At 39.8% G+C, this 27,870-nt stretch overlaps 2 protein-coding genes across 5 annotated transcripts in view; one reads left to right on the forward strand and one right to left on the reverse strand.

Moving 5' to 3' along the window:
• ptprea (protein tyrosine phosphatase receptor type Ea) overlaps positions 1-13,728 on the reverse strand; it is a 68,949-nt gene extending 55,221 nt beyond the window's left edge. For 2 of the 4 annotated variants that reach the window (XM_032573464.1, XM_032573460.1), the window contains exon 1: positions 13,626-13,728. The gene's annotated coding sequence lies outside the window, so the exon portion shown is untranslated. The other 2 variants (XM_032573461.1, XM_032573462.1) reach the window with 2 other exon arrangements.
• A 2,500-nt stretch (positions 13,729-16,228) lies between these two features.
• On the forward strand, positions 16,229-19,779 carry clrn3 (clarin 3). Its single transcript, XM_032573531.1, has 3 exons — positions 16,229-16,608; positions 16,825-17,010; positions 18,095-19,779. The coding sequence occupies exons 1-3, from the start codon at positions 16,383-16,385 to the stop codon at positions 18,370-18,372; spliced, it is 690 nt and encodes a 229-aa protein (XP_032429422.1). The 5' UTR covers positions 16,229-16,382; the 3' UTR covers positions 18,373-19,779.
• The last annotated feature ends 8,091 nt before the right edge of the window (positions 19,780-27,870 follow it).

Consider the following 27,870-nt stretch of genomic DNA (forward strand, 5'->3'; position numbering starts at 1 on the left):
AAGATGTGCAGCCAGAGAAGATGGAAGTGATGTAATTATAAACAACAGCAGAATAATAAAGCCATCTAGCATTTATGGTTTTACATAGGACCATAATTATAGCTTAAAAATGCCACATAATTAAAATGCATATCTGTTAGATTTTGTTTAACCTCCTGAATGACAGAATTGGGAGTAAGGAGGAGAAAGGTTAGAGTAATTTGCAACAACTCATAAGAAGAATAAAAGGTAGATCCACTTGCAGTAGTCTGATATTGTTACAGACTACTGCAAGTAGTCATTACAACGCTGCTGTAGCTGCAGTGTGTCTAATGGTTTCAGTGCGGCTCTCCTGAGGTCCACCACAATGAGGTTCAGATCTGGTGTTTGATCAAGTCATGCAATACAATTATTCTTTTATTTTTCTGCCATTCTGTGGAAAGTTGGCTGCTGTGTTTGTGGGTGTCGTCTTGACCCCATTTTGGCCCATTTTTAGATATCTGACAGATGGCCTCATTATTGACTCTAAACAATTACAGTTTCCCACTACAGATTATCTGCCTTCCTTGGTGTAGAAAGACAAGAAGCCAAGGTGGAACAATATCCGTTGTTATGCATTTGACACTTAAGCACATACCATTTGATCGACACATTAGCAAGTTGACAGAATATTTTTAGATAAGTGGGGAGACTCCACTGCACGAGGGGCAGAGCTCTCAAACAGCACACTGCAAAAACACAAAATCGTACCAATTTACAACTTACAAAAAATATATTTTTGTCTTTTTTATAGAAACCATGCAATAAAATTACATGGATTATAACAAAATTGGTTATAGGAGCTTGTTTTAATTCAATAATTCTTTAATATTGATGAAAAAGTACTAGCTATAAGTGAAATAATCTGCTAGTGGAACAGCTGAAATTTTGAATTTGGTTTTACACAAATATAAAAACTGTGCATCACCTTACTATTTTAAACTAATTGATTGTAAGAAAGTTTCAGAAGTGTTGTGATTCATTCAGAGGTGACTGAATCAAAGTCTCTGTATTGGGTGAACATACATGTGTATGTGACAAGAAACCTGCCCGATCATAAACTAAGCACACCTGATTAACAGAACCTGGCTACTACTTCCCCTCTTAAATCTTATTAGAGCAGCAAGAGTGTGCTTAGTTTACCATACAGTTTATATTTTATTCTAAATTATTAAACAAGAAGAAAAGTCTCTTTACTTCAGATTAAATAATTTTAGATACTAGTGAAAACTGGATTTATTAATTCCTTATAGATCAAATTTGAGAATTGAAATTTTCGTCTCATTGAAGATGACTGCAAATGTTCAGCCCAGAGGAATATCATTATCATGATGATTACTCTGGTCTCTAACCTCCATTTGTACCCCGTCTTAGCCTTAGTTGTCAGGGAGCTGCAGAGAAAACATTGGGCGTTCTTTAACAAATGTCTGTGACCTGCTCTCCATCATCCAACACATAAGTGCCACACTGTCAGAGGTGCCATGCAACTTCGAAGCAGAAACAGTAAGTGGGTGTGTGCAGGAGAAACTAGGTTGTTAGCGCTTGCTCAATTATCACCACCATATGTTGCTCACACTGCATCTCCAATACTTGTGAAGCTGCTACAGAGAGAAACTAGACTACTTTCTACACATCCAACTTGGATGCTTTGCAATCTGATGTATTTTTTAATTAGTTAAATGCAATTTTTTTTTTAATTTATAGTTTTATTTTCTCTTAAGGTCTATAGAAAACAAAATGTTATGAATATATCTGTCTATCACGAGAGATGTCTCAATCGGACTATCCCAATGTCCAGACCTGATAATTCATATTTTTGCCAATGGTGCTTGTAAAAACCATAAAACACTTAAAACAAGAAAAAAATGCTTCTTTGAGAGGGAACGACTTTAGACTGAGTCTGAAAACCTCAATATTGACATTATGCCCCTTCACAGAACCTATTAAAATAATCTTGGCAGTTCTAAAGGAAAAGATTCAGACGACGTGGACTTTTTAACGGCAGATTGTTTGAGCGTGTAAATCTTAGAGATGCACCAATCAGGCTTTCCTGACTGATATCAATTTCCATTTTCTTTTGAGGTCTGACCTAGTGACAATTACTTCTTCCCAAGAGTCTGTCACACATAGGCATAAAATAATTGATGCGGGTTCTTAGAGAAATGTCTATGAACCCAACAGAAATCGAAGGAATTTTAAGATTAGATCATATGACACCAGCCTTAATCCTAATTTTATAAAACTCAAAGAAGAGCATCAAACTACAACCTAGTAGCAATAAGGCTGAGAACAGTGACTTTATATTTTGATGTGTTTAAAGAATACAAGAAAGAAAAGTCTGATATTTTTGGTATTTGATCAGCTGATTACCGATCAGAGCCAATCAGGTGAAACTGCCCTATCCTAATCTCTGGCTGATTGATTAGCGCATTTCTCACTATGACTTAATCAATATTGTAAAACATACTGAAAATAAATCCATTGGTTTCATTTTGGAAAGCCTTTTACATTTTGAAAAATTTTTTGAAAAAAACTGTGGTGAATTTTCATTAATAATCAGTAATTCTCCATTAAAGACAAATCTGTTCCCTATTGTCTTCTGTTACTAGTCCTCACTCTGAATCTCTGCTGGTGTCAGAGCAGCAGATGATAAGCGAATACCCGGTCACTGTGAGCAAATGGTGCGGCTCCGGCAGCTTTTCTGGCTGAGCACAAAAAGGCTTTGGCAGCGTTTCGAGGCCTGTTATTGTCAACAGTGTGTTTTCCCAGTGGGGAACATATTGTATAACCAAATGCTGGGATGTTAAGCAGAAATATCGTACAGTGCAGCTTTGTTCATTTGCATGAGGTTGCATAAAGAGATCATGCACACAGAACCGTTTTGGGTCACAACACCTTGGTGCAAAGTCAAGATGTTCGCCACACACTGAGATTAGATCCCCGCTGGTGAAGGTCAGCGTGACACAGTCACAGAGCGACGGGTGTTTTCTTACATGCTTGAATCGATGCAATCGTCCAAGAGCACCTTTCATCTCAAGTTTATTATCGATCACGTCTCACAGTAAATTATTTTGAAAATGTATGTGATGGTGCTATGAACTGTACGGATACAAAAACAAGACATGGAACTTGACTGGCGTACCTAACGCTGTTAATCACATGCAGTGGACAACTCAGTTATGAGATAAGAGGAAATCAGTGACAGCTGATATCGGGATTAATATTTCTATAATAAAGTGCCTTGTAAACAAAGCTGTGTCAACAATGAATCTGAAAAATTTGCTTTCCACAAAATGAGTCCTGAGAACAGATAATAAAATATAAAGTCAGGTGTGAGAGAAAACCTGCTGAGCACAAATAATATAATCTGTGTGACATTTTGTTGTTGTAAGGTTTTCAACATGGTTTTATGCACATTTGAGATTTGTTTCATCTTATTTTTAAAAACGTGATGAACATGAGGACAGATGGAAACATTTACTAAGAACAGGATCTGATTGAGTCAGCATGTCAGTGACAGGAGTGATTAACATGACATAAAAGATGACAGATAATAAAAAACTATCTTAAAATAAAGTAATCTTTTATCAAATATCAAACTTAAAAAAGCTGATTATTACTTCTAACTAAAAACGAACTGATCAGGAATTTAAAATCTTCTGTAAAGTTTTGGCCTTGTAATATAGATTATGGATTGATTCCCATTGCTGTGAGAACTACAACAGAAAATATAACAGCACTAAATATTTTCTCTAGCCTTTCTGCCATCATAAGCAGAGGTGAGGCAATGGGGAGGTTGAGAGAGCAGTTGGTGCAAAATTCAATTTTACCACTATTTTAATACTAGGACAAAATGGATAACGGACATGACATTTTAAACTATGCATCATCTCTATTTTAGCAATTAGCACAGTTAGCATTGCAGACACTGAGCGTAGTCTACAGGACATAGATCCTTATCTCATCAGAAGGTAGACTTAAAGCTCAAAAATCTAATAGAGACCAACTTTGCTTTAAAACTTTCAACCGTCTTGTTGCCTGCCAAAGCCTCTCTCACCGACACTGAAAATTATAAACTTGAACTCTTCTTCCTGCAGCGACAATCTTTTGTTGCCATCAGTGCAATTTGGAAAAGTTTATGTATCTATCTGGAGAAAGATCAGATTTTAGATTTTCCAATAATCATGATTATTGCATTAGATCCCTTGTTGGGAAAAAAATGCAGTTTCCAGTCAATAGATGATTTTTTTAAATGCAGCTCTACCTCTTACTACTGGCAACATCTGACATTTACCTTTTAATCAATCCATCTCTAAGGTTTCCTCTCACTCTCTAGTTTACAGACATAGTGGCGCAATTCCTCAACAAAACAGAAAGTAAATTGGAATCCCTAAAGAATTTGTACACTAACTTTTTTCTTGAGTATAGAACTCAGTCTTTCTTTCACTTTGCTCATCTGCACCTGACACTCCTTTACATTTGTGCTTTACGGTGCATGCCTGCAGCGCATCCATCAGCATGCAGAGCATGTCAGCTAACCCCCTGACTGTGGTCTCACTCACTGCCGCATCCAACTGCACTCATTTGCACACTATCACACGTCTCATCTAAGCCTTGGTGTTGAAAAGCTTCAAACAGGACTCAGAAGTTGAAAGGTTGTTTTAATGAAAGTGATCTGACCTCAAACCACAAACCACAAACTCTGTAGCTGAGATAAACCAGCCGGAAACGCTCAGATCTGTCACGCAGCTACATTTGTAAAGATATGACGATTTAGCTTACATTCTTATTTTCTGCACACTGTCAGAATATAAACTGAAACCTTTCAAATTGTGTGAATATGTTTGCTGGTGGATTCGCTCTGCCTTCAAACTGCATCCCATTGCTCAAAGCACAATGGAAATATTGGAGAACTGACATGATAATCACACACAACTCCCTTTACATCAGCGTTGAAAGAATGAATAGGAAATGGGCTGCTTTAGCAAGCATCCATTATTCATTAAGCACGGCTCTCCTCCTCCACATCAACAACCCTTCTCATTCTTTTCCTCGCACTTTAATTCACTATTTTCTCACACTGTTTACATGTTATCGCCACACAACCAGAAGCAAAATGCTTTAGAGCGTACAAACTATAAAACAGATTTGATGTCAAGCCTCTAAAAGAATACAACCCCACATTACTGCCTCAGCGGCAAAAGATTTCATGTGACACGGCAAAGATGTTATTGCACTTGGTGACACAGCTCATGGATTAAAACTACCTGCAGCTGAAACAGTAAGTCACAAGATGGTGAGAGTTTGACGCACATTCCACATGGTGTCAGACTTTATGATGCTGAAGGAAAAAGATGGGAATAATCTTTTTTCAGGACTGTGCGCCACCTTTACAATTCATTTTGAAGCCTTGTACCACAGCAAAAGCAACACTTAAGGTTCAGTTTCACCCAATTTGCATCATCTTTTAAGACCCAAGATGTGAAGCAGCATTATAAACATCAGGTAGTAAGCTGGTGTGAGGTGGTATATGCATAAAAAAAGTCAGATTTCATCCAGGTTTGAATCAAGCAGATTTGAAACATTTGGGTTTAATAAAATACGGCACATGCTCAGGTGCATAAATGAGGTTGATCTTGTCATTCATTTATTTTCTACTAGATCCAAAATTTCGATGAGGATACAATTTTAGATATCAGTAAAGACCAGGAAAAAAACCCTGCTCAGTGCTTCCCTGTCATCTCATAGATTTACAAGCTTAATTTAAAGGTGCATTCAAGAAAATCCAGAGACTGAATCTTTTCTTGTCAACTGCCAGTGCCAAGGTGATATTGCACAACTTCTGCACTTTGGGTTCCCTTTTGTTTTCCCACAAAAAAACTATGTTTGTTTTCCCTCGTCATTCACCCCTGTTAGACCAATACGGATGAATGTCTTCTTTCATTTCACTGAAATAAAGCCACAAAGTACAAGGACTTAAAACTTCTCAACTACACCCCGTTTTCCCAGAACAGGTTTCACTTTTATTCAAAAGGAGCTTTATTGTACACAATTAATAATCATAACTGTTGGATTTTCTTTCAGTCTTTCAGTTGCAGCAAACATGTTCCTAAGCTTGTCCTCTAATTGCTTTGCGGTGTATTTTGCAATGCAGTCCTGCAACAACTGACACATGTACAATGGAGAAACGTAAGTGTTGCCTGAGGAGGGTCCACCCATATTACATCTTGTGAAGTGACATCATACGCTACGACCATGGGCCACATTTTTTACTCACGACAGGCAGACTAAGCAAGTGGTTTTCATTTGAAGTAGATCCTGAGGCGAGGAGTCAGACAACAACAGAACAGAAACGCTTTTCTGTGGCCTAAACTTTGGTTTAATTTGAGGGAAATTACTGACAAACTACTACCCAGTCCCCCTGCTGCGCTCACTGTAAGTAGTTGCTTAGGAGACAGTAGAGGTTGCTCTCTTACAGACTCTTTTCAGAGTTGGCCTGAAGGTTTTTTACACATCTGAGGAGATAGTTTAGTTCTCTGCTCTTTAGAGAAACTCTCTAAATCCTCCAGATTTCTTGGCTGAGGTGCGCTGGATGATACCATTTTCTATTAACATATTACTTGTGGCAAACAAACACTAGAAGGTTAAAGATTAATAAAGTGCATCTGAATGTACTTTTCCAACTTTAACAATTAATGTAGGGAAAAAACACTTAGTTTTTTGTATAATTAGACATGAACCAATCTATTTTTGGTTCGATATCGTCTTTCCGTCTAATTTTCCTTTTTAATATTTTTAATCAACACCACTGATTAAAAAACAAACCACATGTTAGGATATGGCTTAAAAATAAAATTTCAGGTTTTTTTCCATACAATATCCATTTTTAATCAATTTGCTTTTTACTTGCTTTCTTTTCTTAAAAAGAATTAGAGAGCTATGAGAAATTTTCTTTAATTTTGAGAATATTATATTAGATTATAATATAATCAGGAAAAAATAAGCAATTTTACCAGAAAAAACATCTTCAAATGGCAAGAAAAAGTTGATTTAAAGAGAAATAAACATGACATGTCCAGGTCAGTTTGTGTAGTTCTTTCTCCCAAATAGACAGCTGTTTGCACGATTGTTTCAAAAATCCTGCTACTGATAATAATTTGAAACTGATATGTAAAAATACAAATAAAAATCAAGTATTGTCTGTAAGCAATATACCAAAGTATAACTTTACAAGGTGTTCAACATTCCTCATTTAAATTTTTTGTTATTTTTCATGTTGGGAGTTCTCATAAAATTTCAACTTTATTCTGGTAACACTTTATCCTCATATTATTTCGACGATTGTCATACGACTGTATTCTATTAACCTGATGATATTATTTTTGAATCAAAAAACTATCTTAGTCTGGGCCTAATAGTCAAATCAACTAACAAAGAGTTGATTTGAATTCAAGGTATAACTAAAACGAAGAATAGAACCCTCTGAACTATGGAAACCATAGTGTATTGGTGGGGGGAAAAAAGTCCGTACTTTCTAAAAATGAAAATAATCTAATAATAATTGATTATTAGATTATTATAATCTAATATAACCTTCTCGTACGATTAACCGCTGATCATACGAGAAGCCCGGTCCTGGCTTGGATTTGTCCTGAGGGGTTTCCTCTGAAGAAGCACTACCCAGAATCCTCCTGCAACCTTGCAACCTTTTTTAAAAAATAAAAATGTGCACTAAAGTACACATTAGTGGTTTATGCATCTCTGACAAAATCCTTCCAAGAGCCAATCATGCCATCCACTTCCACTGCACTCGGCTAAACTGATCGAGAGCCCATAATGTTTTTCTTTTACTCCATTTTTCAGCGATCTATTTGATACAAGTCCAAATTCAAACAGTTTCAAATATCAGTTTATAAATTTACATTCTTCTCTATTGTCTGATGAGCACTTCTTTCTTAAAGGATTCTCAAAGACGGATCATTCAAGATGTCCAGTAAGAGTCATAATAAACTCAGCAGCTACAGGAAGGAAAGGGGGCCCTGCAACAGATGGCATGGGCCCCCGCAGGGTTCAATGTGACAGAAACCTCGCCAACAAATTAGAAAAAAGTAAAACCAAATTGGACACACTGTTCTGATCTATTTAAAGGGCTTTGTATGAGGTCAGCTGGTAATAAAACTACTGAGTGTCTCACTTCCCTCAAGTGTCAGCCTGGGGTGGAACAGATCAGATAGCGAGGACGGATGAGTGGGACGAAGGGAGACACGGCAGGTACTGTAGCAGTTTGCACAGCTGTACACTGTCCACATGTTGAATGATGCAGTCGCTCTGTCACTGAGCGCTCTGTGGGTGGCTTCAGGGGGTTTCTGATTCCCCAGAAATTCCTCCAAGCAGGATGCAAGCGCACCACTGCAGTGCTCATATTCTGCTTTCCAAGGTTTCGTTTTGATTCCAGTTCCCACTTCATTCTTTATTAAAACAAATAACATCCCACACTATGCACACCAGATCCCAGGTAACTCCCCTTCCAGTTACTCGGAATTGGAAAAGCTGATGGCCTTTCCACCTAAAAGTGAGGGGTTAGACTCTAATCTCGTTTCTCTGTATGGCATAAACAATTCTTTTTCTTTTTTCCATCGTTATTAAATCATTTCAACATGATGCCAAAATCCAAACACAGACTGCAGGGTTTGCCTTCTGCAGCACCACCCGCAAGTACAAAGAAGTCTCCGGTTGCAACACACTGCAGCTTAATGTGCACGCTTCTGCTAATAACGCACAAATACAAACAGCATTAACCTCACTGTAACCAAGGATCCTACAGCTTCAATGTCAAACTCCCTTACTTTCCCAGAGTGCAATTTCTAGTGACCTAAGTTGTTTTTAAGCCAAATTGTAGAAATATTTTTAATAGATGAATTTATTTTTGATATTTTCAGGCTTTAATTTCAAAGCTTGAGTAAAAAGAAGAATAATACAGAGGAAGGATGAATAAAGAGTCTTCCACTCACACAGTGATCTCTATAGCTGCAGTAGCTGAGGATCAATAAATGGACTGGATAGATTGATAACAGATAACAGACTGACTGACTGACGGATGGACGGATGGATGGGTTGATTGATTGATGGATGGATGGAAAGAAGGAAAAATAAGATGGATTGATAAATAAATGATGGAAGGATAATGGATGGATGGAAATAAAGAAGAATAAATAAATTATATAAACATAAATGGATGGATGGATGAAGAAATGATGAATGGATTGAAAGAAGGATGGATAAATTATGGTTGGAAGAAAGAATGAATAAATGTTGGAAGAAAAGAAGGAAGGATGAATGAAAGGTAGGAAGAAAAGAAAGGAATGAAGAATCAATAAATGATGTATGGATGGGTGAATGGGTGAATACATGATGGATGGAAGGAAGGATTTATGAATAAGTGATAGATGGATAAAATGAAGGAAGGAAGGATAAATGATCGATGGATGAACTTTATAGTGGCATATTCTGGGGATATTCCACTATATTCTGTGTAGAGAAACATTTTCACAACATTGCACAGGAACCCTGCCTAATAACACCCACTCCTGTCTTAACCAGCCTGTTTTGATGCCGACTGACATCATTCTCACTGGTAGATGATAAGTGCTTGTTCTGGCAGGGCTGATCCCTAAAATTAACACCAATTAATTTTAGGGATGAGAAACCGTTCATCCATTTGCAGCAAAGCGCTTTGATTTGACGCACCAGGACGGCTCAGAAGAAGAATCCAAGTATTTCAGGGTATTACAATAGAGTAGGGAAGATGTGGGATAAACTACAGGGCTGTTAGCTTGAGTTTAATATCCAGCAAGCTGTCAGACACTCCAGGTTTGCACAACTAGTTCCTCCCAAAGCTCACAGAGGATTTTATCAGTCGCCACATGCAGCATGTTTGTTTCACCCAGCACGCCCACACTCAGACAGCATCCACTTCACAGGCTTTCCAATATACCATTTTACAGTTTATAACAGGGGGGAAAGAAAACAGAGGGCAGACATCTTGCAAGTGTTACAGAGTAATTAAATGTAAGATGAAGTTAGCTAGCAGCTCTGTTTTATTAGGAGATGAAACACCATCTGGTGCAAACAAACCTCACCTAAACTTCTTTATGTATCTGATAAATTGGCCCACCCAGGGAAAAAGTTTCACTGCACATAACGGTTACAACAGATATTCTTACTCCCAAGGCAACGAGCAGGGAGTAGGTAAATTACATTCAAATAAATGCAGCAGTTTTATGAACCACAAACTACAGAATTTCATGTCTTTTGTTCCAACTTTATGCAAAAGATTAACACAAAGTGATGTCGAATTGTGAAGTTGAAGGAAAATAAACCTTTTGTTTTCTAAACAATTATGTTTGTGTGGATTCATAATTATTAAGTTTTGGGGTTATATCTTTACCAGCTTTGCATATCTACAGACCTAAACATCTGTCTCGTGGAAAAAGTAGCTCCGTCGGTCAGAATGGACAGAGAGCATTTTTGCCTAATAATTCTCTCAATTAAACCAGTCAAAAAAAATTTGATCTGAATTTTGACTAGATTGACATAGAAATGCTTTGATTTAAACTGCTGCATTATAGTTCTGACTCTGTGTTTAGGATTGTTTTCCAGCTGGAAGGAGAAATCTTTGACAGCCTTTAACAGGGTTTCTTCCAGGACTGCTAGTATTTAACTCTGTCCATAATCTCCTGGCTAACTATTAGTTAATGTGGAAGCCCGTGTCTCTTTAGCTTTGCATGCATACGATCTGTTTTTAGACGATGGATTGAACAGTCCTCTGTTCGAAGTTCTAGAGATTAGAGATATTGTTTCATAACTGTTTAAACTTCTCTGCATCTTTCTCTCTGCCCTGTCTGGTGTGTTCCTTGGTGTTTGTGAAATTGTTTGTTCACTAATGTCCACTAACAAACCTCTGATGCCACCACAGGACAGTTGGACTTATTCTGAAATTAAATTACACAGAGATTAACTCTGTTTAGTAAATAGGTCACTGCTGAATGGAATTGTTTGCACTAAATTATAGAGTTGAGCTTCATAGTAGAAAGGGCTGAATATATATGCATGCCACACTTTTCAGATTGTTACTCATTAAAATAACTATGTGTATTGATCATGGTTCCTATATATCTTGCATTACAGAATTCCATACTTTTCATCAGTTTCTAGATTTGTGTTCCTGCAATTTTAGAACTTTCTGGGAATTTGGTTACACAGTATTAACCTTGAACCTGTTTGAAGAGTTGTCTGGTGTCATTATCTCCAGGTTTCACAAATAATGAAATAACACAGGGCTTAAACTGGCTTCAAAATGTCAGACAGTGGCATAGGGCCATTTCATCATGGCTGTTGTGGGTTCTGGACTTAATTACAATAAATCAACTCCATTTCAAGTTGTCTAACTTAAGAAATCAGTAATAGAGTATCCAAGATTAAATGTAGATCATTTAAAGCACATTTTATAAATATTGGTACCTCTAAACACTGTGTGTTTTTACCTTTACTGGGTATCGTAGATCAGGTTTTGCTTGTGCATTTGGATTTATGGTGCACCAAATTTAGAATTCAGTCCAAAATATCACACACTGTGAAGACAGAATGGAAGATGAAGATATTCAAACCAAGGCGTCACTGATAATAAAGTCGCTAATTCAAATTGAAAATGCTCAGTAGTCAGCTTTGATATTAGCCCTGAGGAGGAGAAGTCAGGTCCGTCTCCCTCTAAATGTGCTTCTCATCAATAATTTCTTATTTTCAGAGCCGATGCAACTTAATCGCAGCCAATTATAAGCATGAATTCCTCTCTCATTTTCTCATTCAGAAAGCAACCCTGGTTTAATCTGCAGTAATTGCCCATGTCAGGTTGACTAACAGATTTATTCAAAGTAATTTAGCAGCAACTCTGCATGACAATAAAGAGCTCATTCCATCTCAAGGTATTTAATTCTCAAAGTAGAACAGCAGGAAAGGGTTGAGTACAGAGGTTGTTCAAATAAGATTTAAATACGGAGTAATACACGAGAAAAAAATAAGAAAATCACAATGTACTAAACGAAGGATAATTCATCAATGTCATATACATGAATAAGGACACTTTACATTGAAAAGGTCAGAAAACTTAGCTTTTAACAGATTTTTCAGCTTCTGTCCTGCAGGCCACCTGATCAAAGCAGATCAAGGAGAAAGTCTGAAAAAATCTTCAATTTTATTAAGTGAGGTTCTAGTCCTGAATTAGTATGAAGAAATAGAAACAGAATATAGAAAAATATTTAGATTTTCAGACTATTACAGACAGCATAACATTGTCTGAAAGATACATCAATTCATTCATCCTTTTTTCCATCCAATAAACTATCTATTCATCCATTTTCCTTCCTACATTTCTTGCTTAGAGTCTTTGGCTTTTGCAGTTTCCAGACTAACCAGTGTAGATTATTATCTGCCAGAAATTCATAGTAAACTTCATTACTTCAACATAGGTTAAAAAGGACTTGGATCTTTACAAAAACAAAATATGTAGGAATCCCAGCAAATTGGCCAATTAAAATCTCTACAGTGCATAGATTAAAAAAAAAAAACATGCATAAATTTGTTGTACGCTGCACCAAAAGATCTAAAAAAATATAGTCTTTTAGGCAACATCTCTTCCCAGTTTGCCATGTGAACTAAGGGACATCATTTATCCCAGAAACCAGCCTTTAAAATGTTGCAGCTGTCTTAATTTTTAGCCTGCACACATCAAGTTGCCATCATTTGAAAGTTTTCTAAATGCCTGCTTGCGTTAACATACAACTCTCCAGAAAATGTTGCAAAGAGACATACAAAATGCAAAGAGAAATATGAATCTTGGGGCACATTATTCACTGTTTATCCAGTTGTGCACTGCAGGCAGTCTGCAACAAGGATGCTGATCTGTTGCTGCCCCTGACCTCTGACCTCCCCTGCTACAGAGCACGCCTAAAGGGATTAATACATGTCACACAGCCATCCATGATGAGCAAAAAGAAAAAGGAAAAAAAACATAAATCCTCAGCTAACTCTTGCAGTAAAGAGGAGAAATAACTCATGGCTTATCTATCAATCCACCCGCAGCTCACCGACATGTTGGAAGTGGCTCAACTGAAGCTCAATCAAAACCCGAGTCAGGGTCAGAATATGAGGAATACAAGCATGTTTGACTGGAAATAAGGCAAAAAACAGACAGAATAGGAAAACACGGAATGCAGGCAGGAGAAACTCCAAAAGCTTGAGCCAATAACCTACTTTGACGCACCAGGCTGACCGGAGACGCTGCAGGTTGACAGGAAAACGGTTCCAAAAATATAAACAAGGCGAACCAAACCGATAGACCGGTTGACTCAAGCATTAAAGCAACAAACACACCTGAAATGGAGGCTTCACAAGGGAGAAAAAAAAATCAGCACGCCGCTGACTGCCGCGGTGCGTAAAGGACAGGTAAGACGGAGCAACACGCTGTTGAAATGATGACGTTCCCTGCTAGGTTAATTAACACCAGCGTGATTTTTAGAGACGAAATGACGAAGTCAAAACATACAACTCACCCTTATGGCTTTGAATATTAAGTCCTGAGAGCAGATTGTCGGGAAGAGGCGAGGCAGAGGTTCAGTGTTGCCGCCTGTCAGTGGAGAAGGTGGAGTTAGAGATTTACTCCAACACAACAGAAGCTGCCTGTCAGCTACAACAACCAGGCTGCCGGGATAGGGTGTCACCTGCTGGTGAACAGTTGTATTACAACATCAAAACCAGCCAGTTCATCCTCAATTGTGATCTTTTAATTACAGATTTTATTTGGGGTTTGACCTAAAGATCTATGCTTTTCAAACTGATTGATTCTAATTCAATCCAAGAAGTGTCTTGCATTTGTTTTGTTTACATTATGTTTCCTCTAAATATGTCTTTTTCTTAAATGTATTATTTTGTTTATAAAGATCCATTAATCATATGTGTATTTAGACCATTTTCTATATTTCTTTTTAGATCAGATCTGTTTGACTCATTATTTAAAGGAATATAATGCTTACAGTTTTTTATTTTTTTAGAAAGCAATACAAAGTAAATACAAAATGTCATTTTTGTATTAGGATTTTATTAAGTGAAAAAGAACTATCCCAACCAACCTACTGTATGTGTAAAAGCCACTGCCCCATGGTTAAATTGACGAATTGACTGTGACTAATCACATTTTGTGGTTTACTTTTGTTAGGCACACCAAAGCCTGATTGCTATCAGACCTGTGTAATTATAAATCTTCTTAATCTGCTAGACAACATAAAGACTACAAGGTCTTAAAATGTAATGCATCAGGCCCTGAAAAACATTCAAGAATATATTTCATTGACATCTACTAGCATGAAAATAGTTACAAAGTAATTTCTAAGGCTATGAGACTCCAGCGAATCACACTTGGCCCTTTTCACTAGTACCTCTACAGCGTGACTCAACTCCGCTCAACTCTACATGGTTCAGATGGGGTTCCATTACAATTTATAGTGGGTGGGGTTGTCATGTACTTGGGCAGTCCTGAGTCTAACTAGTGTGAAGTGATCTGTACACAACATAAACACAACAATGTGAACATGGAAGCAATGTTGAACAGTCTGCCAGTCTTTATGTCTGACTCAAAAAAGAAGAAAGTCTTTGGGTAGAGAAGAACAGGAGAGTGTGATAGAACCAGTGACTCTGCCCTGTAACCAATCATTGATTGACTGTCTTCTGAAGTCACATTTTCACCATGACTCGTACACTTGGATCCCCAATGAAGAAGGTACTTAAAAGGAGGCTGGTGCCACGTATCTGTTACTAGTGGAAAACCAATATAAGTGAGCAGAGCTGAATCAAGCTGCTCTGAGTAGATGTTGGGAAAAGGACCAAGAGCTATTATGGATAAATGGAGAAAACATGGATCAATGAAGAAACTTTTCCAGAAGTGGCCAATCTACCAAATTTAATCCAAGAGGGCATCAATGAATCACCAACTCACACACACAAAAAAACAAGAACAACATCTCTAATACCACAGTCTATACTTGCCTTGGTTAAAAAAAATATTAAAAAAAGACTGGGTAGAAATGACATCAAAGGGAAAATCACAAACCAAAGACCATCATACCTACAGTCAAACATTATTGGTGGTAGTGTGATGGTTTGAGGCTCCAATTGAGGTGCACAATCTTGATGACTTCCATAAAACAATAAAGACTACAAGAAAATACAGTGTGACATGTACTGTAGTTATATTTACAATATGAGTTGTAATGGTTGTTGTCACCAGTGGCTCATAAAAATCATGACTAAGTTTATTATCAAATCTATTTTCCACCAATGAACCGGAAAATGTTGCCCATAACTGGTCTAAAGTCCACCTCATACTAAAATAGAATGGTTAAAGCCTCATTACTTCAAGTTATTAAATAGTTTGAGTAAAAATTAAGGTAAAAATGCACTTCATGTTTTAGTAAAGTTTTGTATTCAAATTATTTTTTTGTGTTTTTCAGTTCTTAAATTAGCCAAATTAAATGTCTGACCTGAATGTTACATAATTTGTGCTGGCAAATTCTAATTTTGTTAAGTTTCCTGCCAGGATTCCTCTTGGATGGTTCTCTGCTGGATAAAGTACAAAACAAAACATGAAAATTGCTTTTCTCTTTCAATGTCCTTTATTCAATGTTTGTCTTCATGGCTGCACTTCTATTATTATTCCTTTACAGCCTCTGTGATCACATAATCATGGTTTTAGAGCCATCAAGAGTGACGCATTTATATGATTCAATGATCACTAGTCTTCCAGTAACTTTTTTTTAGAATAAAGTAAATTATTAATCTGATTTTATGAGTATATAAAGAACAGGACTTTGAATCCAAGACAAGAAACATATATCCATAAAAGTAGCTTCAAAGTGAATTTTAGTTTAACATTTTTTTGATGATATACAGTCAAAGTGACAGCATAATTTTTCTTATTCCTAAATAAGACAATCCCTGAATTACATAGAGACTGCTGATATGATCTTTATTTCACACGCTCTTCACTGATGTGACGACGTTATCATGTTTTGGTGAAACTGTTTCTCCTATGACAACCACCTCAGTCTTTCCTCTTGTCACTCCAAAGGTCACAGTCATAAACAGGAGATTTTATGACCCCTGAGTCCACATTTCACTCCACCCAGGAGAGCCAACCAATGCATAGTGCTCACAGAAGACTGAAAAGGGGTTCCTTTTCCTTTTTCTAAGCTTCAGAGGTGTTTGCCTGAAGAGACGCTTGGATTTTATCAAGAACATCTGGAAAATAGAGAAAAATGCCATCTTCAACAAAGATTCTGTATTTTCTTTTGAGCGCGCTGCTCACTGCCATATCTATCGGTTTGCTTGGGTATGCCATGTCCACGACATGGTCTAAAACGTTAATGGATTGCGAAGGATTTGGGACCAATAATGGAAGTGCAGAAATAACGATGGGCCTTTTCAGTGGAAATTTAGTAAGAAACACCTGCCCCAGCTTTGGCAGTGAGGAAGCATTTTCAGGTAATTATTCTTGGGCTATTAAGGAATATAAGTTGCGTAACACTTGTATCCCTTAAGATGACAAACTATAAAAAAGGGCTGTATTCTGTAAAAGTTTAAGATCTTAAAAGGATAATCAATTCAAAATAAGTTTCAATCTAATTTGATTATTGTGTATTTGTTAAATACGGATGCATTACAGGACCTACCAGTCTCATATTTTATGTCTATCTGCAGTGTTTCCAGCATTGTCAGCCATAAAAATAACTCCTCTGGTTCTCCACGGTCTGTGTGTGGGCCTGCTGGCTGTTTGTTTCCTGACTTCTGCCCTGAGCATCCTCATCTCATTCTACAACAGCGTCAGTAACCCTTACGAGACCTACATGGGCCCTAACGGGATTTATACCTGCTCCTCCATCAGCGGTGAGTGGTGCTACAATTAGGTGCATCGCAACAGTATTCATACACCACAAGAGCCTGAGGATCTTGTTTCGATTTTATGTTCACAGTAAATAATAGTGAAGTGGAAGAAGTGTGACAGCATAGGTCAAACAAGCATTTGTATTTCACCTCTTTAATCTCACACCCCTGAATAAAATTAAAATATGATCCTAAACTTTGATTATTTCATGTTTAATCAATAATCTAACAACTGAAAGAGATTGGCACAACTGCAAACCTATGAAAACAAGGCCTTACCTCAAAGCTGACTGGCTGGACGATGAGCGTAACGTGGTGTGGAAGTGGGGAGGAGCATAATGCAGGTGGAAGCAAGCCAAAGATGAGAGCATAAAAAAACTTTCATAAAAATCTTTAGGCAATGAAAACATAAGTTGAGGAATTATAGGAAAAAATGACGTGTGAATATAAATGCTGGGAGGTTGAATCTTGAAGTGAAAATCAGGTAAATGTTTATAACAGGTTGTGGTCTGGTACTTATTAAAACTTCTAAATTAATAGACAGCTAGAACAGAATTAATTAGGTTTTTAATCCATTGTTGTTTTTGGTATTTTAATTGTCAAAAGCTAAGTGATAGTTAACAGTGTTAGTCTTTTAATGCATTTATGAATGAAACTGCAGCTGCTCATTTTGACCGAGATCGCAGAGAATATTTTATTATATATCAATGGGACATTTGTGGTTAGAAATCGTAAAAAAGAAAGCTAGCTTTAAGTGAAGTAAATCAGAAAATAGCAGAAACCAGAAAATATGCTTGGGCAATGAGAACGAACCCTAACACAAAAATAAGAAAATACCACCGAGACAGGAAGTAAATGGAGTAAAGCCCGCAACAGGAACTACACTTTCAAACTAAAACAGGATCTAAGGCCTACAGAGGGAAACCATGAATAAAGTTACAACTTAAATTAGAACCTACATGAGATGCATTAAAGACGTGGTGTTATGTACGTGGAAAAACTTAGTGTGTAGGTATACTTTTGTAATAAACTGCATTAAATCAGGATGATGTGAAGTTGAGCTGAATGCAATCTTTTCTATCTGCAGCGTGCTTGTCTGTTCTGGTGATCATCATTTACGTGCTGAACCTCCTTCTGACCAAAATGCAAGAGGAATTGGTTCCCAGCATTGCTGATATTTCCAACGTGAAGCTGACTCACAAAAGGTTGGAGGTGAGGCTTGGGTATTTCCTGCTCATCCCTTACGCGGTGCTCTCTCTGCTGGCCATCTTGTTCATCTACCTGTACGACCACGCAGCCTACACCCACAGACGGGAACAGGAGAGGCCCACAGAGGACGCTCCTAAGGAGATCATGATGTACTAGTGATAATCACACCAGTGACACTTTCACGTTTCCTAGCAACTTTCTGGGAAAACTTACTGTGATAGATTATTACAGATCATGGTGGTGTACAGAAAAGAATGAATGCACAGCTTGCTTGATGCACAATGTGCAGGATTTGATTTATTGTATTCAGTTTTGACATTCTAGACAGAATGTTTGATTGTATTTCAGTTTTAAGTTAATTAATTCAAAGAGTGAGAAGTCAAATTAATCGTTTTATTCTATATTTTTCACATAAAATATACACGAGACATTCTTTAAAACGTATTTATTTTATATATGAACAATACAATAGTTCTTAGTGCAAAGTAATACCTTTCTATCTCTTTCAGAATAAAATAACAGTCAAACCAGCATCAGCTGATATTGCTAATCAACAATATGCATGCATCTGTTTGCATCTCTTTGGATGAAAGCAATTTCTACCCATTGTTTTTTTTTCTGTTTAATATAAAATTGTTTTCTAAAGAAAATAAAATTAATTGATTGAAAGCAGTAACAAGGTAATGGTATTCACTGATGTTTGCTGCCCTCTCTCTGAGATATGATGCAATTGCAAGGAGTCAACATCTGTCAAATGCCACTGCTGAGGCATCGCTGGGTCCCTGTTTACTAGGAACAGCCTTTATATGGAAATATGTTATGCCAAGCATTGCACAATTAATATTATTTGGATAAAGAGCCACTGTAACACATCAAAGAAGGACATCTTACCCCTCTAAAGTGAAGGTGGGTGACCACAGGGAATTTTTTTTCTTGCACAGTTTGGAGTTGTTCCATTAGACATTGTTCTTAGTGCAAATTTGTACATTAAACCTGTTTAAAGCCATTAATCCTCCTGAGGAGCCACTTTTTTTAGTTGTCACCAATAAGTTCCTGGGATCTTTCTTGACAATGCATGATTATTATTCATGGAGATAAAGGTTTAAAGGCGTCAATTTTAGAGCATTTGCTTCTTTCTTGGTCTAAACTCTTTCAGTCCATGTTAATGTTAAGCTCCTTTTCCTGCGGACACAGAGACAGGTGAGACGGACATGCTTAAACTAGGCTGGTTCCTGAACCCTACCACCATTTTCTGCCATTTGGGCATGACAGATTGGGTCTTCCAAAAACACAATTATTCGTCTCTATCAGACTTGGTAGATTACACTGAGGAACCTGCTGGGTCTGTTCAGCCAGTTTGAATGAACCCTACCAATTGCAGTAAAAAGAACAGTTATACAACCAACCAGAATTAAAACAAACTCTTGACATAAAATGATATGTACTTTCTCAGCAATTTGCAAAAGGATATAGCCAGATATTAGCTGTGGTGTCTGTATGTATTTAAGCCCGTGTGTATCATTTTGAACTTGTCGATTAAATAAAATGAAAATTGAATTTAAACTTGTGAACCCGATTCTTGCTTTTTATCCTAGTAAATCTTTAAAAGCCCCCAAAATTAATTCATGCTAACAATGAGAGTGTGCAAACATCCAATGACCCTTTATATATATATATATATATAATGCAGGCTCGGGACTTTAACAAGTTAATTTTGATTAACTAATTACATAGATTTTGATGTGTTAAAAATGTTATTACAGTTTTTTTTTGGTTCCATCCAGAACCTTTGTATTCCCATGGTTCTGGGACACTTGTAAATCTTACAAACAGTGACAGATAAAAAAGATGCTTCCAACCAACTGGAAGTTACAAAAAGACTATTGTTGTGTGCAAGCTGCACAGAAAGGAGTTTGTCTATCAGTGAAGCTATTTAAGCTTAAAATACCATTTCAATCCAAAACATATTGTTTTGGGAGAAAACCAGTCCAGGAACCACCAAGACTCAAACCTGCCAATGACCTGCAGGAGTCAAGGTGAGCCCTTGACTCCTGCAAGGGCTCGCCTTGCAGGAGTCAAGGCGAGCCCTATAAACCTTTGAATGTTGTGCCGACTGCCGAGCATGGAGGTGGTGGCATCATGCTGTGGGGCTGATGTATATAAGGACAAAATGAGTGGAAGAATATAGGCAGAGAACTGGATCCATGTTTTTGTCTGTCTTGGCTAGAACTTGGATGCATTTGAGTTTTCCAGCAGGACAATGATCAGACCTCGTTTATTAAAGCTGATATCAGGCTTCTGGAACATCTTTATCAAATCCAACTGTAGGGAACTACAGCAAACCTACCTATTCTAATAAGATAGGACCTTTGAAAAGATATTTCTGTCCTACATTTTATCTTTACCTTTCCAGCTTAAAACATCTGCAATAAGAGATAAAGTGAAACTTCACATCTTATTTCTTTTAAAAGGTAGAAACAAACATTCTCTGCTAACAAATTGCAGTGACAGCAATAAAGCTTGTTGATTCTGTGAAAGCTCAAACAGATCCTGCTATTGTCTCCTGGACCTTCTTCCGCGCTCACAGCTGGGATTCACATGACTGTATTGACATCAGAGCAAGGCCAAGGTGTCCCGTTACCTTTTCCCGTGGCCCATCACTCAGGGACTAAAGTCTGTTTGGACATGCCCTTTCCAGCACCTCTCAGGCCTGCAACGCCTTCTACCTGCCTTCAAAAGAGCTACTCTTCCTTCAAGTTTCACACTTCAAGGAACCTGCAGAAGGATGAAGCAATTTGCTTTGTTGCTGTCAGAGTGAATATGTATTAAATTTCTGGGAACGTCTGCTTTCTACAATAAATCAAAGACATTTATGGTCTGTTCATAGAGGGCAACATCAACCATGTTTTCTAAGGTGTTTTAAGTGTAACCAGTTTGTTAGATATTTTTATGAATATTTTTATCCTCCATAAATGTGACCTGTATCAAACTACAATTAATTAATGGAGGTAGCAAAGGTAGTAAACAGATTGGCAGATGTTTTCCTCCAGGGATTTTTGTTACCTGCGCTCCTGGAGTAATTTATTTGACTGACCACTCATGGAAACGTTGACCACCATTTCCTGTTTTCTCCTTTTGTGGACAATTGCTCCTACTCTGGTTTGCTGGAGTCGATAAACCTTTTACACACTGCTCAATATCAATGTTTTTTTTTCAGTTACATTTCTTTAGATCAGGGCTTAAAGCATTGTTTTTTGTAACCCCATATATGTTGTCAAACTGTTCGTTTCTGTTCAAGCCTTGGTGTGGATAGTGAAAATGAGTTCAGCTCTCTAAAAAACAAGTTAAATAAGTATTTTATTTGCATCGTTCCCTGTCGATTAAACTGACTTGTAATCACTTAATAAATAAAACAATATTCAATTATTGCATTTTTTACTTACACAGGTTTTTCTTTGTCAGATATTAAAATATGTTTCACCAACAAACATCTGAGAGATGAGCAAAAGTAGAAAAGAATCTGTATGGGGTATTTACACACAGTGTCGGGTTTCAAACATGAAAACCATGTTCAGTAAAATAAAATAAAATCAAAACCACACGTTTAGTTGTGACTTCTTTCACATGAAATATTGCAAAGAATGCAGTTAAGAAGCATATCACTTTTCTTCTATCACACTTTTTCTTCTTATTATTATTATTATGCTTGTACACATCACTCTGATCAATCATCTTCATTTTAGGGTTGTGTTTGTTGTGGAAGGTGTTACTGACTGGACAACTGTGAAGTCAGACCGTCTGCTCCATCACTGAGAGAGTTGTAACATGGCCACAACACATCATTGTCGCATTAATTGGATTTATGGAATATTATAGCTTTCAGAGAAATTAAATTTGGTGTTTTCCTTAGCTGTAACATTTAAATAACACTTATTCAAACATATAAAAAAGTGTTCTTGAACAATAAAAAGCACGTATTTAAGTATTTTACGCTCTGTGTGACTCTATATGAGTTTCACTTTCTGAATTGAACTACTGAAATAAATCAAGTACTCAATCATTTTCTGTTAATTAATGAACACTAAAGAGCAATAGTAAACATAATTTAACATAACATTAAAGCTTATGTTCTGAATACTACCGACAGCATCTAGAGGAGATTTCTGTCTTCTTCTGGGTGCACCGCAGTGCAGACCTCTTGTTTGCTGTGCAAACATTGATTGAATAAAATCAGCGACGGGCGAGTAATCTCTTCCTCCCTGCAAACTCTCCACCTCAGAGATCACCAGGATGGAGAATAAACCAATGGATTAAAGCAGGAGCCCTAAGCCCTGACCATTCACTCTGCATGATAGGATTAAAGTAGAAACTTTTGTACCTGTGAAACCTTATCCTTCCAGGCCTGGCATCACAGAAGCCTGTGAAACGGACACCTCAGGCTGCAGGGCTGATGGAGGACTGCGGTCCAGTTCACCTCTGGGAGCTGATTTCATACCTGTGAGTGGTATGAATAAGTATAATAATGAAAGGTGAGTTTAAAACATACATATAGACACTAATATAGAAACACCAATAGCGTTACAAATAATTTTTTTTAAGGAAAACCACTTTGTAAAAATACCTGGGCTTGAATTTCTATGTTTCATATAACCGGTTCATTAAATTGGTAATTCAATATACTTGAACTGCTCCTTCTTAGAGAAAATGTTTACAAAAGCAAATTTTCTCTCATTTTCATAGTATTTTATAACACAAGATATTTACAGTACTCCTCCATGGGCTGCCACCTTATCGTGGTGGAGGGGTTTGAGTGTCCCAATGATCCTAGGAGCTATGCTGTCTGGGGCTTCATGCCCCTGGTAGGGTCACCCAAGGCAGACAGGTCCTAGGTGAGGGACCAGACAAAGAGCAGCCCAAAGACCCCAATGATGAAGGAAAACTTTGGACTTGGTGTTCCCTCGCCCGGACGCGGGTCACCGGGGCCCCACTCTGGAGCCAGGCCTGGAGGGGGGGCACGATGGCGAGCGTCTGGTGGCCGGGCTTTTACCCATGGAGCCCGGCCGGGCTCAGCCCGAAGAGGAAACATGGGCCCCCCCTCCCATGGGCCCACCACCCGTGGGAGGGGCCAAAGGGGTCGGGTGCAGTGTGGGATGGGTGGCAGCAGAGGGAGGGGACCCTGGCGGTCCGATCCTCGGTTGCAGAAACTGGCTCTTGGGACGTGGAATGTCACCTCTCTGGTGGGGAAGGAGCCGGAGCTAGTGCGTGAGGTCGAGAGGTTCCGGCTAGAAATAGTCGGTCTCACCTCGACGCACGGCTCTGGTTCTGGAACCAGTCTCCTTGAGAGGGGCTGGACATACTTCCACTCTGGAGTTGCCCAAGGTGAGAGGCGTCGGGCAGGAGTGGGCATACTTGTTGCTCCCCATCTCGGCGCCTGTACGTTGGGGTTTACCCCGGTGAACGAGAGGGTAGCATCCCTCCGCCTACGGGTGGGGGGACGGGTTCTGACTGTCGTTTGTGCTTACGGGCCGAACGACAGTTCAGATTACCCACCCTTTTTGGAGTCCTTAGAGGGGGTACTGGAGAGTGCTCCTCCTGGGGACTCCCTTGTTCTGCTGGGGGACTTCAACGCTCACGTGGGCAATGACAGTGAGACCTGGAGGGGCGTGGTTGGGAGGAACGGCCCGCCCGACCTGAACTCGAGCGGTGTTCTGTTGCTGGACTTCTGTGCTCGCCATGGATTGTCCATAACGAACACCATGTTCAAGCATAAGGGTGTCCATATGTGCACTTGGCACCAGGACACCCTAGGCCGCAGTTCGATGATCGACTTTGTCATCGTTTCATCGGATCTGCGGCCGTATGTCTTGGACACTCGGGTGAAGAGAGGTGCGGAGCTGTCCACTGACCACTACCTGGTGGTGAGTTGGCTCCGGTGGTGGGGGCGAAAGCCGGTCAGACCTGGCAGGCCCAAACGTGTTGTGAGGGTCTGCTGGGAACGTCTGGCGGAATCCCCTGTGAGACGGAGCTTTAACTCCCATCTCCGGCAAAACTTCGAACACGTCCCGGGGGAGGTGGGGGACATGGAGTCTGAGTGGACCGTGTTCCGTGCCTCCATTGTCGAGGCGGCCGATCGGAGCTGTGGCCGCAAGGTTGTCGGTGCCTGTCGCGGCGGCAACCCTCGAACCCGCTGGTGGACACCTTCGGTGAGGGATGCCGTCAGGCTGAAGAAGGAGTCCTATCGGGCCTTTTTGGCCTGTGGGACTCCGGAAGCAGCTGATGGGTACCGGCGGGCGAAGCGGCATGCGGCTCGGGCAGTTGCTGAGGCAAAAACCCGGGCGTGGGAGGAGTTTGGAGAGGCCATGGAGAAAGACTTCCGTACGGCTTCGAGGCGATTCTGGTCCACCATCCGGCGTCTCAGGGGGGGGAAGCGGTGCAGCACCAACACTGTTTATAGTGGGGATGGTGTGCTGCTGACCTCTACTCGGGACGTTGTGGGCCGGTGGGCAGAGTACTTCGAAGACCTCCTCAATCCCACCAACATGCCTTCCACTGAGGAAGCGGAGCCTGGGGACTCTGGGTTGGGCTCTCCAATCTCTGGGGACGAGGTCGCCGAGGTGGTTAAAAAGCTCCTCGGTGGCAGGGCCCCGGGGGTGGATGAGATCCGCCCGGAGTTTCTTAAGGCTCTGGATGTTGTAGGGTTGTGTTGGTTGACGCGACTCTGCAATGTCGCATGGACATCGGGGGCAGTTCCCCTGGATTGGCAGACTGGGGTGGTGGTCCCCCTGTTCAAAAAGGGGGACCGGAGGGTGTGCTCCAATTATAGAGGGGTCACACTCTTAAGCCTCCCTGGCAAGGTCTATTCAGGGGTCCTGGAGAGGAGGGTCCGTCGGATAGTCGAACCTCGGATTCAGGAAGAGCAGTGTGGTTTTCGTCCTGGTCGTGGAACGCTGGACCAGCTCTACACCCTCGGCAGGGTCCTGGAGGGTGCATGGGAGTTCGCCCAACCAGTCTACATGTGTTTTGTGGACCTGGAGAAGGCGTTCGACCGTGTCCCTCGGGGAGCCCTGTGGGGGGTTCTCCGGGAGTATGGGGTACCGGGCCCTTTGATACGGGCTGTCAGGTCCCTGTATGACCGGTGTCAGAGTCTGGTCCGCATTGCCGGCAGTAAGTCGGGCTCGTTTCCGGTGAGAGTTGGACTCCGCCAGGGCTGCCCTTTGTCACCGATTCTGTTCATCACTTTCATGGACAGAATTTCTAGGCGCAGCCAAGGTGTTGAGGGGATCCGATTTGGTGGCCTTAGGATCTCATCTCTGCTTTTTGCAGACGATGTGGTCCTTTTGGCTTCATCAGATCGTGATCTGCAGCTCTCGCTGGAGCGGTTCGCAGCCGAGTGTGACGCGGCCGGGATGAGGATCAGTGCCTCCAAATCCGAGGCCATGGTCTTGAGCCGGAAAAGGGTAGAGTGCCTTCTCCGGGTCAGGGGGGGTGTCCTGCCCCAAGTGGAGGAGTTTAAGTATCTCGGGATCTTGTTCACGAATGGGGGAAGAAGGGAGCGGGAGATCGACAGGCGGATTGGCGCAGCGTCTGCTGTCAAGCGGGCGCTGTACCGGTCCGTCGTGGTGAAGAGAGAGCTGAGCCAAAAAGCGAAGCTCTCGATTTACCGGTCGATCTACGTTCCCACCCTCATCTATGGTCATGAGCTTTGGGTCATGACCGAAAGAACGAGATCGCGGATACAAGCGGCCGAAATGGGTTTTCTCCGTAGGGTGGCTGGGCTCTCCCTTAGAGATAGGGTGAGAAGCTCAGTCATCCGGGAGGGACTCAGAGTAGAGCCGCTGCTCCTTCACATCGAGAGGAGCCAGTTGAGGTGGCTCGGGCATCTGGTCAGGATGCCTCCTAGACGCCTCCCTGGTGAGGTGTTCCGGGCACGTCCCACCGGGAGGAGGCCCCGGGGAAGACCCAGGACACGCTGGAGGGACTATGTCTCTCGGCTGGCCTGGGAACGCCTCGGGATTCCCCCGGAGGAGCTAGAAGAAGTGGCTGGGGAGAGGGAAGTCTGGGCCTCCCTTCTGAAGCTGCTACCCCCGCGACCCGACCTCGGATAAGCGGAAGAAGATGGATGGATGGATGGATGGATATTTACAGTAAACTAATTATGAGGCTTGGAAAAGTAGGTACTAAAAAAGAGGCTAATATAAAAGAGGCAATATATAAAAATTATATATTGTATATAAAAATGGCAAAATGCAGAAATTACATCATCATGGGAAAAAGGAGGAAAAAACAGAATAAAAAAGAGAAAAATAAAGAAATTCAAAATAAAGAAAATATAAAACTATTTTTTCAGAAAAAGAAAGTGGCAAAAATACCAAAGAGAAAATAAATCTCTACCACCAGTAATATTAGTCATAATATAAAAATATTTTTATGTGAAACATAAAAATATAGGCCTGATATTTACACTTGGGCTTGTAAGTTGTCCATATGATCTATTTTGAATTTTTATGTTTGCTTACATCGCTGCGCTCTCACATTGAGTCCAGTGACTGAAATGCAAAGGTAGGCAGGATCCTTAGCTATCTCCACCATTAATCTAAATTTGTCAGGCAGGGCTGAGGTGAGGGCAGAGGCAGAGAGAGAAGTAGAACAAGGAGGAGGAGGTGGAGGACTAAAAGGTAATTGCACCCCGCTGCTCCATTATGGTGTCATGCCTCTGTTAACAGGAGATAAGATCTACTTAAAATCACCTGCAGCCAATTCTCCACTTTACTTGGTGGGGACTGAAAGACCCAGAGAAAAAGATAAAGACGTGTCCGGCGCTGATTATCATGGGCAGAATTTAAAAGGCCATTCTGTAAACGGTTTAAGAAAAATTTGATGCCATGTGACACTTTACAGCCAGGTTGATGGATGCAAAGAGGACCGAGCACTTTCTCTGCCCCATGCAGCCTGACACCACTCTTGATGAATGAATGCAGTCCTGATTGACAGGTGGGATGTCTGTCACTGGGTGCAGCGCGCAGGGGTAGGGATACAGTTAACCGACTGACACAACACACGGTTCAACTAAACTGGTGCCTTTTGACCTGAACCCAGCAAAAAAAAAAGCTGTTAACATCTATCACAGTCAATCAGAAAGATCAGTGAAAAATACAGTAGCCTAAACTTGTATTAGGTACAAACAATTTTTAGTCAAGAAGAGATCTAAAAAAGTGGAAGTATATAAAATCCATTGAGGGAGACTAAGCTTACAAGTCTCACATCTAAACTATGCTTTACTAAAGTATTCCCATTAATGGTCTGGATTAATACCTTATCCAACATTCTAACACAAAATAGTGCATAGTTATGATGTGGAAACGAAAATAAGAGAAAATCTGAAAACTCTGGCATGAATTTGTTTCAGCCAAGACATAAATGTGTTGTCTGATAGAGAGTGTATGATCTAGAGCAGGGTTATGTAAACTTTTTGTACAAAACATATAGATGATAAAAAAAAAATCACTAAGAAAAAGTTTTGTTTCTCCTTGCTCAGTAACAAAGTAAGCATGCAATATTTTAATTGAATTAAAATATTGATGATATTTTTTTTTTTACAAAGATGTAAAAAAACAACAACAAAAAAACAGTTTTGCACATTCTCTTATAAAAATA

Source organism: Xiphophorus hellerii, chromosome 10, assembly GCF_003331165.1.
Source record: "Xiphophorus hellerii strain 12219 chromosome 10, Xiphophorus_hellerii-4.1, whole genome shotgun sequence".
NCBI lineage: Eukaryota > Metazoa > Chordata > Actinopteri > Cyprinodontiformes > Poeciliidae > Xiphophorus > Xiphophorus hellerii.